The 12,670-nt window shown below is 38.1% G+C and overlaps 1 protein-coding gene across 8 annotated transcripts in view; it reads left to right on the forward strand.

Moving 5' to 3' along the window:
* LOC126896652 (Kruppel-like factor 1) overlaps positions 1-12,124 on the forward strand; it is a 60,339-nt gene extending 48,215 nt beyond the window's left edge. For 7 of the 8 annotated variants that reach the window (XM_050669641.1, XM_050669728.1, XM_050669883.1 and 4 more), the window contains 3 exons: positions 1,375-1,939; positions 2,004-2,063; positions 10,359-12,124. In XM_050669641.1, coding sequence (XP_050525598.1) covers positions 1,375-1,939; positions 2,004-2,063; positions 10,359-10,783 — 1,050 coding nt within the window. In that variant the 3' untranslated portion in view covers positions 10,784-12,124. Of the gene's footprint in view, positions 1-654; positions 687-1,374; positions 1,940-2,003; positions 2,064-10,358 lie in introns of those variants that run through there. The other variant, XM_050670218.1, reaches the window with a different exon arrangement.
* The last annotated feature ends 546 nt before the right edge of the window (positions 12,125-12,670 follow it).

Genomic DNA, 12,670 nt, shown 5'->3' on the forward strand with positions numbered 1-12,670 from the left:
TGTCGGCTTGGGACCTCTAAAACATTGCCGCAATTCGACCGTTGCAAACTTATATAGTCACTTAATATGCTGTAGTTTATAAAGTTGTTTTGTAGCCTCAAGTAATTACCGATTCCGGTATACATATTATACTCGGAGAAGAAGGGGAAAGGATCATGAAACGAGAGGACAAATGCAATCCGCGGTATTGCACGTGCAATTACAAACCTTTCTTGTGTCATAATGTTTATTGTTTTATCGGCTTACTGCTGGTGAAATGGGTATACCCTTGTTGTACTGTTTATTGTAATTTCAACGTTTTTTAAGTGCTATCACGCGTAGAATTCGCGATTTACGACCGCGTGTCTTAGTTTTAAGCATTCGCGATAAATTACTTTGCCGAAATCATTAAAAAACGACCCACGGTCGGCACGATTCAGTGGTGTTATAACCGTCAAAACGTGGCGGTTGTGTATATTTTATGAGAAGATCTATATACTTGTTGACAAAAACAATTTCCGTGTACTTTTTGACGCGAATATATTTACACGTTGATATTTGCATACAATAATTTTGAATGCGCGTTCTTTTTCCCATAGACCTATACAATTGAACATTTTTTATGTTAAGTTAATAATGACGAAATTTATGATTTTTTATTATTTAGTCGATGATTGTTTGTAGATCAAACGTGTGTTGAAATGTCCGTAAGTTTAACATTAAAATCATAAATATATTTCAAGTAAAATTGGAATTAACTTACGGCGAGAGACTTAAATTTCGTAGTGGCGTTTTTAAATTGTTATAGAGGTATACCGTGAAGTGATTGAATATGTTTCTCTAGGCTTCAGATTACACGAGGAAGTGATTTTATGCTGAGCGAATAATTATTTCAAGCAAAATAATAATTTAATCGTATCGTTTCTATGAATTACACACGTTTTTTTTTTACTTGATTTAGGAATAAAACAGGTCCCTATATCACGAGAAACATTTCACTTCTGCAGTACACTTTAAAATGCTCTACAGTTGCGTTATCTACGAAACAATGTTGCAGAAGTACCATTTACTTTGTCTTGAAAAACATTTACCGCTTGTACCCATAAAATTAATAGAACACTTGAAATATGCCTATTAACATGAGTGCGTAATTTGCGGTTATATTCGCAATTTATATCCAATACCCGACGTGTATGTACTCAATGTGGAAAATCGCAGTAATAAATTACACCTCCTATTGTACAATGCATTGAATTAAATAAAAAACAAAGAGCTATTATGACCTTGAAGTTTTTATAGGCCATATTATTATACATAATTTACATTCTTTAGTTAATATCTAGTTTAGTCCCAGGTGATGCGCACATATTTTTTAAATGTTTATTTTTTCCTCAGAGTCCCGACTTCGATTCCATGTTGCAAGGACTTATGGTAGAAGATCCACAAGTCGTAAAATCAAGAACGGAGCCGGTGATGTGCGATTTCTTCGAGGCGACCGGATTGGCACCAAGACCGGTCGAACAAAATCTGAGCAATCACCACCATCCGGACGATTCGCAGGAGCCGCCGTGGTTCGAAATGAATGAGGTGGTGGATCCAAATATGTTTTCTCCAATAGAGGATCAGTCGTTGCAGGTGACTCACGTCAAAGTAGAAGCTCCCGAGGCCAACAGCCCCGAATATCAAAGCGTGGCCAGTCCCGGACTATATACCCCGTCGTACCTGCACGTGCACTATCATCATCATGATCACCATCACCAACAGCATCATCACCATCACGGGTATTTCCCAAGAGTGGCGCCCATGACGCCTCCTATTTCGGAGCCGGGATCTCCGGGCAAACGTCGGACGCCACCACCTCCCTATCCGGCCCGGTCGACCGTGCAAAGAACGATAAAGTTCAATCGGCGAAACAATCCCGACTTGGAAAGGAGGCGGACACACCACTGTAACTTTGGAGGTAAATATCACAATTGAATTCACGCGGTTCGATTCACATGTGTACGTGTTATTTGTGTTTTCAGGATGTAATAAAGGTTACACGAAGAGTTCGCATCTAAAAGCACACCAAAGAATACATACAGGTGAGATTCGATGTTATTCGTCGTGTTTTGGGTACGATTTACGGCATACGTAAACAGCAACAAGCGTGTATTAGTGAAAAACATTGTCCGGTACAACCCATTAGAGGGTTATCGGGCGGGATCAAACGAAAACGACGACATTCCAAATAAACGGGCATCAATTACACCGTGTACGACTAGGATCCGTGTCTCCTCCGCGTGTTTCATGAATGAATTCTACCACCTCCCGCGTAAGGGTATCAGTTCGCAGGCGCCGCTATTGTAATGCGACGGACGTCACTACGGTCGCGCACACAAAAGCCTTTTATTTCGTTATATATTTTTTTTGCTGCTCACCAAATGTACCCCATTGTAATACCATTGCCAAACCGTGTAATCGATTCGGGACGACGCCATCGCTTGGCTCCACCGTACGGCCGTTTCAAACAGACGGGCTCCACCAGATTTCGGCGCGACCACATCCTGTACACGCGCTGACGTGTGAGGCTCGACGGGTTTCTGCAAATTGCGAAGTTCACGGCGACCGTCCGAAATCGAAAACAAATGCAATTTCCTACCGGCGACCAGTTTTCCATTCGGTTGCCGGCGTCTCTTTGGCGATACCTACGAGAACACGCGTTACATTCGACCGTATCGTCGACACTACTAACACTTTCAGGGGAATCACCTGCAGCGGTCACGGCAGCAGAGCGTATTTTTGGAAACGGTCTCATTAATACTGTATCACTGAACTACACTTTGATGTCTCAAAGATTAATTATGTTCGCGAACCGACGTGGCGTTTGATTATTTCATCTGCCGCCGAGTACGTGACGCGTGTAACGATCGAAGCCGCGTGTATTTCGTGGGGTCTATCGTATGTACACAGGTTTTCCGATTCTGGGCGTGTCTGTTATCTACAAGTTGAAATTAAGTTTACACGTTGAAATAATGCGTTGCTCGCTACTTAAAACGTTTATTGATGTATTAACTAGCGCGGCATTAAAATCTCCGAAAAAAATCAACCTTCATTAAAAAAAAAAAAACAGCATTAGCTACGCTCATACGAATTAAGGTTTTTTTTTTTCCCTATAAGCTGTAGCGTAACTCATAATTGCAGATCCAGTTATAACACACGTGTTTAAACGATCCATTTATCGGGTAATTTTCTGCGTCCACTAAACGCTTATGAAATTACATTTTAAATATTTTCAGTAGTAGTTATTTTTCTAGCAAGATTTCATTTTCTCTTACATTCCACGTCGTCGGTCAATCAAACGTATTAACCTTGGACATTTATTCTATTCGATTTGCCTGAATCCTAGTCAAACACTGCCGCCAGAGAGTGTTTTTCTTTGCTACGTCCCGTTTGAGTCGTTTTGGGTAACAATAAAAATGACTCATTTGGGCGCCCATGGTATTTATCCACGCGGAGAAAGTAACAATGCGCATCCATAATTTTTTAAGTATACGGTGCTACGGGATCGTCACAGCCGTCAATGCTCTGCCTTTGAACGCACGTGTCGTACATTCTTCGGGCACGTTGATGTTGGCATACCTGATGTGTACACAATCGTAATCAACGGGTACGCAGAAGACGAGCATGGCGATTGTAGTTGGCACGCGAACACGTTTAGGATGTGCTTAATATACACATTTATTAGAACGCGGGTCTGTATATTTTCGCTCTCCGACGACGACTCGAAACGTCTCTAATTTGTGAGTGTATGTTACGACGGCGCGCAGTGACTTACAAACGCGCACAGTTGTAATAACGCCCCGGGCCAAAAACGGCTCATGGAAGTATGTCGTCTCGGCCGCGCGTAGCCGTCGCTCGTCTCTGTCGGTTGTACACATATGAATGCTCGCACGCAGAGGTCCTCGACCCTGGACAAGACAAAACGGTCTATGAATACAGTGTACATAGTGTAGTGTGCCGCCGCCGCCTTGTGTACGGTAATGTACACGAAAAATGAGCTCATTTGAGTATGTATACGGTAACAATAACAGCGGCAGACAATACAAGAAAACAATAAATGCATAACGTTGTACACTGTGCGGCGGCGGAGTACTGCACAATATTGTTCGTGTGTCGCGATCGGAAGCCAATGAACATTTTTTTGGCATTGTATCTCTATGTACGTGCCAACGTATAAAACACCAATTTTTGCTTATTGTTTACAATCACGTGCGGTTTTTAACGGCTTTCTTCTTCATACACGACAGTCCGTTGGTTTCGGTTCACAAATTCTTCCGTAACGTCAAAGATTTGTGCAAGACAAATAAAATTGCTGTTTCCTAGAAAACTACAATATTCGAATTAAAAAAAAAAAATGCGTAGATTCGTGGCCCACAAAAGTCGTCTTAATTAGGTGTGTGTTTTGGATAATTATCATATGTTTTTATCACACTACAAATGTTTCGCGCGTTTGATTTATCGCATTTTTTATTTTTCATGCCCAATTTCAGGGTGTCCCATCAATTTTGACATCTTTAATAACTTTTCATCTAGCGAATATTTTGTTTACTTTTATTTTGAAAATTATTTTTTGTTTTTAACTACATTAAAAGCATATTTTTATTATTTCTCTCTAATAACGAAAAAAAATAATATAATTTTTTATTTTTCTATATCAACGAAATTTCAAAATTTTTTATCCTCTTAACTTACAAACAAATTTAATGGGTCGATAACGACTTTAGGATAAGTAATTATTGAGTTATAAGCATCTAAATGTATAGAGTAAGTATGTATTAAAATACTCAAACTCAATAAGTACTTGTTCTAAAGTCGTTATCGACTCATCACAATTTTCTTCAAGATCTAAGAAATGGCTATTTTAAAATATCGATTTTTTTTTTTTAATTTTGTATTGGAGACAAATGAATAAAAAATATGCTTTTACCTTAATCTTAAACTGTAAAAATCATCGAAAGATAAAAGCAAAACAAAATATTTGCTGGAGCATAAGTTATTAAAAATGTGTGGTGGAACACGTTGTATATTTCTCAGAGAAGTGTTTACCGGTCAATGGATTGCAAAGAACGCTTTGTATAATTTATAGTTAACGGTCATTTAATTTTTATACTGAATGGGTTGTAGATGAGCGTTAATACTAAAATTATGCTATTCAATCTCCGAATACCAGTTCTGTTTATTGCTTTGGCGTCATTAAGATATTGGCTATTTTACTAATTTCCTAACGCGTTATTACAATACACGTGATATTCTGTGTGCGCTAATAGGATCCGGACCACTCTGTGTATTTACTTAAGTGAACGAAATTTAATCGGCAATCGCATTTGATATTAATATATGTTTATAAGAAGTGTTTTATTACTGTATATTTAATAGCTGTTCGATAGCGTGTCGGGATGAATTGCGTCAGTCGGCCGGGATGAGTGACATCCGAGTGGCGTCTTTGAAGATCTCTTTGATGGTATCTCTTACACGCGGTCATTTCACTAAGTGGCATTTCAACTTGCCAATGGTCGAATCCGTTAAAAAATCGTTAAAGTTTTAATTTATGTGTTTTATATTCGTTTTTATACTTTAATCGAACGGGCAATATGCGTTCGTATTAAAAAAAAGTCCGTAAATGGTTTCCATGTTGCACCAGCAGTGACCACGATGAAAAAAAATCTGTTGGAGATATCTTAAAGGTGTCCCGCCCGACCAATTAAAAAAGATAATTCTCGCATGTGCGCACCCCGCGTTGCCGTCTAATAATATAATAGCTGTTTGTAATAATAGATGGAAATCTCATCATTGTAAAACAATCTAGATCGTTATTGCTTCGGAAAGAGTTAACGTGGCCATATTAGTTGATCGTATACATTAGTGTAATATGCGATTATAATTTCACACCTACACGCGACAACCGTGTGCTGCGCGCACGCGAGGAGATTAATTAGGAGGTATACGTGTGTACTCAACGTTTGCGTTGTTATTTTTTTTAATACTTGGAAACTAAATTCGTAAAAAATACGTCGCGTCCACTTAAATATTCCTCTGACGTTATTTTGTAAACCGTACAAACGGCAGCTGAATACAATTTTATGGGGATTCACTTATTTCGTTACTTTCAGTCGAAAATCTTGTTGAAATAATAATTATCGTATTAGCCGACAATAGTACAGGCTAGCGTGTTTTTTTTTTCATGTTTACTATTCCTCTGTGCAAGTATACACACCGAAAACTCGACGTTAAGTAGACAGTGCGTTTTAAAATTAAGTTAAACGTGTTGCACGCGTTTGCTCTTCAGCGTTATGTCTGTAGCTTTTCATCAGAGACTTTAACGCCTGTGCGGCGCTGTATTAACATAGTATTTAACAACTGACGGGTTAAGTTCTATGGAAGTAATAATATTTCTAGCTGCTGTATTTTTACATTATAAAGAACTTTTCACATATTATGCCAACAATAAAATGACAGCTATGATAGACGATGCTCTCAAAGGTATAGAATACAAAATCAGTGATTTTTTTTCATTATACTTTACATATTGTTAAATGCACATAACATGATTGCTGATAGTTTTTTGTAGCCATTTTTTCCTTGTGTTGATAAATTTATTTTCCCACTTCTGGCTAATATAAGACATATTATCTTGACGTGTATTCCGGTCACGTCTGTCTGTCGCATCGCCAACTATTTTTTGTACTCAACCGCATATTATTAAAGAATATGATTATTATTATTATTGTAGGCAAAACGAAACAACGGGTTTCTGTCTTGAACAGTCATATCTCGTTGTGTTCTACGAATAATCAAACATAGTTTATGCGTATGACAAATGTAATATCAATTCTCTTACAAATAAATAATGTCTTGCGTTTTATTGGGACCCATATGTCTATGTTATGCGGTCGCGTACTTTAAGAATTACTAAAATTTTTTTTTTGCTTAATTACTCTTTCAGGTATACTCTCTTTGCGCATTAATATTAACGTATAATGTTTTTTTCCCCAGTTATGCAAGAATCATGTGAATTTATTTGTTAAAAATTAGAACATTATTTTCTTGTTAAATGACTGTTGTTACAGTTTGTTCAGAGTTTATAATTGTTTTTTGAAACGCATGCAAAATATTCGTTTATCACGAACCTCTGCGCACAATCATAATTAATAATTATTATTGCTGTCTTTTTTAAATGTCTACCCACTCAATCACACTTTCTGTCTACACCAGTCTAAAAGAACATTATTACCCACTTACTCGACGTGAAGTACATATTCTGGGTCGTTTTTTACCGGATCCGCCATGCTGCACCGGCGGTAAATGTTTTTGATGTTTTTTTCTTCGCCTTGGATTACCGGACGCATGGCGTTTAGTAGTGTGCACATATAAAAAACACACTCACATATGTAGATGCACTACATTGCTCTAACCGAGTTCTTATTTATTTTAGTGAGTAAGACTATACATGAGCTGTGTACAAAGCGCCACCGCGCCCACCGCGTAAAATAATATTATTTAGTGCAGCGATTTATAACGACATCAGTGGGTACTTAACAAGGGTCAGGTGGTCGCTAATTTCTCGACAATCATAAAAACACATATTAGTGTCGCTTTTGAGTATTAAATTGAAAATTATCTGTAGATGGGCAACGTACAAGCACACCATGTGCTCAACGCGTTGTGCTTAGATGGGATGTATCACAGTGTTGACGTGTAGGATGCTGACAACTTTGGTTATTCAGATTACTGCTTAATATCTTTATTTTCCTATGTGCGTAACCTTAAACTGTTGATTTAGATATTTTTGTACGGCCCACCGCGTGTCCTTAAAAACAAAAAAACTACGACTAAACTTGTTTTCAGTTAACTTACCTAACCTAACCGTCTAAAGTGTTGATAATGTCTAATTTAAATGTAGAATCTCTTAATGTTCATCGCCAAGATCTAGATAGTGTCTGATGCCTCGTGTTATACACTTGCATCTTACTCATATGTAACAGGCGGATACAGATAAAATGATGTTGTACGTCAAAGCCAAGTATGAATCTACGTAGAAGTGTATAATTATATTGTGAACGTATTGCGCCGACATCGATCGTACGCTTTAATATTTGATTCGATTCGACCTCAACAACAAGTGTGAAGAATTAAGTGTACCGACGGGATGTAATTCGATACGAAATGTAAAATATACATAATTATTAGAGCGAATTTTCTTTTTGTATCCAAAGCGCAGGGTGTGGTGCTGATGTAAGTGTCGGTGATATCATTTGCCCGTCCTTTCGATAAATTCCCAAGTAAACATGACAAGATATGGCGATGACGAATGTCAGTGTTCAACAGTTATAAGCTGACGGATCGTGACCTCTGTGAAGCCAACACGGGTACAATTATATTAATTATCGTGAAGCGAAACTCTTTGGAACACATCCGAAGTACATCCGTCGCTCGAAGAGGATTTTGTGTTCCACAATGACCCTCATTAAGTCGTACTGATTATTCGGAAAAAAGCCAATTCTCGCAATTGTGTTTGCCATAAAAAAACAATATGCACACAAACGAACCACTGTGTTATTTTTGTCATTTTGCGTCTATTGAAATTATTTTCGTTTTTATGCATATCGGTAATGCAACTGTGAGATTATATCTCATTTGTTTGCTAAGAACGAACACATCATTTCCAACCCCTCGATTCGGTAGCGCCAATTTTCCTGTACTCTCACCCGGAACAACTGGCGATTCACTGGTGTGTGTGGAGAGGAGTCTCTGAGACCCGTCGCCGGATAGTTCAATTTTCCGCTCGAGTGATTGTGTAAACGCTGTTGAATTGTCAACCATATCATCGTATTATGAGTAGTTTCGAATTAAAAAAAAAATAAACGAAATTCCACTAAAAACACTGTTATAAACTGCGTGTGTAAAGTGCGTATCACGTCGAGTGATGTATAGGAACTCTGGTCGGGTAACGCCGAAATAATAATAATAATAATAATAATAATAGTAATAATAGTAAACGATGCTTACGCGATGACTTCACATTGTGTATAAATACCTTTTGTCATATAAATTACAACGCCAAGGGTTCGATATTAGTGTCAGCATAGAGTACTACATTATGCATGTAGATATAATAAAGCGGCTGTAAATCGTGTCGAACAGACGCGTTGTCAACGGGACTATCATTTTACGAAAGTCTAATTTTTTTTTAAATTATGTCGTTTTTGTTGTTTATTTTTTTACGGGCCGTGAGTCGCTTCCGTCAATGGCGGCCTATGTGCAACGTTAGCGGCACCAAACACGATCTAATCGATTTGTGTTTTTTTATTTTTGACAGACGCATAATCTAATTGAAAACCGAGGAAGTCGCATGTTTACCACCGTGGCAGCAGTCCCGAACACCACACGGAGTTTTAACACTGACATTTGATACACTCAAATGATCGTTTAAACTCTACGACGAACTGCGTATATTTGATTCTGACCCAATTCGATTTTATCACCAGAAAATTTACCGATTTTTCCAACTCGTGGACTTTGGTTGTTTATCTGTTGATTTTCGAAGAGGGTTATTGATTCGTCGGTATGTGGTAATATGGACCGCTAAAAATGTATTGTAATTATTGCGATCGAATGGGCCATGACCGTTCGTTCAACCTTTTGTTGTCGTCTTTCCGGCTTTAGAAAATAATAATAATAATAACAAGAACGTCGAGAGTGGGCTGCTTCAAATTTCAATCGTTAAGTTCCAAATCGGATAGTAACACAATTGAACATTGTTGTCACAGTCGGTAATAAACGAGTTGAGCGTGGGCTTGTCGCTTCTTGGTGCTTGAAACAATGACGGATATGTATAAATATTGGCGGTGGAGAGCAGTGGAAGAAAAAAATTCGCGAGTAAATACTGTCTCTGTACCGGGGCGGGGAGGGGCGTCCCACATCCACTGTTTGTTAATTTTCCGAAAGAGTCCGTATGATTTTTTTTCGATGGCCTACTCGAAAATCGAGTACGCATTTGTTTGAGCCGTTCGAGATCAATTAAAACATATTTTCAACGCATCGTGCGGAACGTGGGAAGCAAACATTGTTGTTGCGGTTTTCAGTTGTGTTCTGACGACCGGTAACAAGTGCGCGTTTTCAGCGTAAATCGAAATAAAGTTCGCGTACAATAGAGTTTTCGAAAGCCGATTGTATTCATATTTTCGGATTGTGTAGAACAATGCGAATGTTAAAAGTTGATTGTTAATTGTTACTTTTACAGATCGTAAACACAAACTGTTACGACTGACTGTTCCGATTTTTATGGATTGCTGTGCGGCACAATTTTTTAACAGTCTTGTTCTGCTGTTTGTTCACAGGTGAAAAGCCGTACAGGTGCACGTGGTCGGCGTGCGAGTGGAGTTTCGCCCGTTCGGACGAGTTGACTCGTCATTACAGGAAGCACACGGGCGACAAGCCGTTCCGGTGCGAAGTGTGCGAGCGGTGCTTTGCTAGGTCTGACCATTTGGCGTTGCACAAGAAGCGCCATCAACCCAAAACGATGCAGCACCAACAGTTGGAATTACCCATGGTGGCGGCAGTCAAAGCCGTCGCCGTTGACCAACACCAGCTCCAACTGCAGCACCACCAGACTCAGCTGCAACAGCACGCACAGCAACATCACCACCATCAGCAGCAGCAGCAGCAGCAGCAGCAACAACAAAAACACAACATGATGATTTTGAACGGCGGCGGTTTAGCGGTTCCCGGCGACAACTCCGTCAGACAAATGGTGTCCGTGTGAAATTCCTAGTTTTGTAGAATTTTCAAAAATATCGTTTCTGTGCCGAACGTGCCGTTGGTTTTTCCGCGCGGGCACTTTTGACCCGCGTCGGTTTTTCGGTGCAGGAATTTCGTCTCCGCGGTCGACAATGACACCTTAACGAACGGCCATTGTGCGCTACAGTGTGAAAAATGTACACGATACGTAATAGCGAGAGTAGTAACAAAACAAAAAAAGAACGGATAAGTGACGGGCAAACGGCTCCGGGCGACCTCGTCCATACGGGTCAACTCCAGCACACGCTACGGCACTTATCCTAATGGCAAACGGTGAGCTTCGAGCGTGCGGCATACAACACGGTAGTAGTGCTTAGATGTAGTAGTCTCGGGTGTTATTATTATTCACACAATGGTGTGTTTAAGTATTATTCATAGTTATTAGCGACCAGTTGTATGCGGTGGCCCACACGCTCTCACACGATAATATAAATAATAAATTGTAACAAGAAATGTGTCCTATTATCGTTTTGAAACTATTCGATCGTCATCTCCGGCCGTGATTAATGAGCGGCGCACTTGTGGCCTTCCACAACGATCGGCTGATTAATAACCGATTGTGATCAGATACCGGTAAGCTTGCAACGTTAGCTTACCTTAGCGCTACTATGGCCCTTCTCCCCTCGAGTCTCCATAAAGTTTTATTATATTTTCACTTGCGATTCTTAGCCTTTGCGTACCGTTTCCTATGTATTATGTAATTTTAGTTTTTAGTTTTTTGTAATATTATTAAAATGTCCCAAACTGGTTTGGATTATCTCTACGCATTCGAAATAAAAGTAATACGGGATTAAGTCATCCTCTCGGTATTGTTTTATATGTTCCATTATAAATTATTGATAATTTATGTGTGTGTTTTTTCGTGCTAAGTACCAATAGGTTGTAGTGTCGGGTTTTGTTACCGACAGTATGTTATTTTGTAATATAAAACAACGTAAAACGTTAACACGAATGTACTACAGATATTAGATATCTTAAATATAATTTTATAGCATTTTTTTTTTTTTTTTTCTAGAACTTAAGTGTGTTGTGTATATAACGGTAGAAAAACACACAATTCCTCGTATTCTAGCGATAGTTGTATTCATAATTTTTTTAGTGTTATAAAACCAGCGTTTAAAATTTGTTATTTTGTTGAATTTTTATAGACGAAAAAAACATTTTTCGACGTGTTAAAAATAATTTATGTATTTATGATTAAGCTATCATAAATACTCCCCTACTCCCCAAACGTTTAAATGTTTATTCTTGAAACTCGCCTTTTACCTGTTAATAGTCACTTTAATACAATTTTTATTGCATTAGATTTATTTATTGTAATTTATTTAAATTTACTTATCGCCGTCTTTCGGTTTTTATGTCACTTAATTAATTTATCGAGCACCTTGAACACTTTTTAATTGTTTTGAATATGATTATTGAAAATGTACGCTTAAAGCACAAACCAACGATGGTCTCTGCTGAGTGTGCGTTTGTTTGTGAATTTCTTACTTGAAAACGTTAAAAGGATGTAGACAATGTTGTTTGTTATATCCAATCGTTTTGCCGACCATCTCCTAACAAAAATGTTAAAAAATTCAAGAAGTACTATTCATTTATTTTTTATGTGGACTTTAATTATCTGATCTCATTATTAATCTAAAGTAAATTTAAAAATCGATTTTGACCGTGAAATAATTTTTTAATTCAAGTGTATTAAATCATATTTTTATAAACGGACCCCAAATTAGTCGGCGTAACAAGTCTTGCGTTTATTTTAAATATCTTTTGTTTTCAAAACAAATAAAGTATTTTTAGTAAAAATATTCAAACTTTTAAATATATTAACAGCATGTAACGTTTATAGATATTG

The sequence above is a fragment of the Daktulosphaira vitifoliae genome, unplaced genomic scaffold, assembly GCF_025091365.1.
Source record: "Daktulosphaira vitifoliae isolate Bord-2020 unplaced genomic scaffold, ASM2509136v1 Scaffold_1, whole genome shotgun sequence".
In the NCBI taxonomy this organism is placed as follows: Eukaryota; Metazoa; Arthropoda; class Insecta; order Hemiptera; family Phylloxeridae; genus Daktulosphaira; species Daktulosphaira vitifoliae.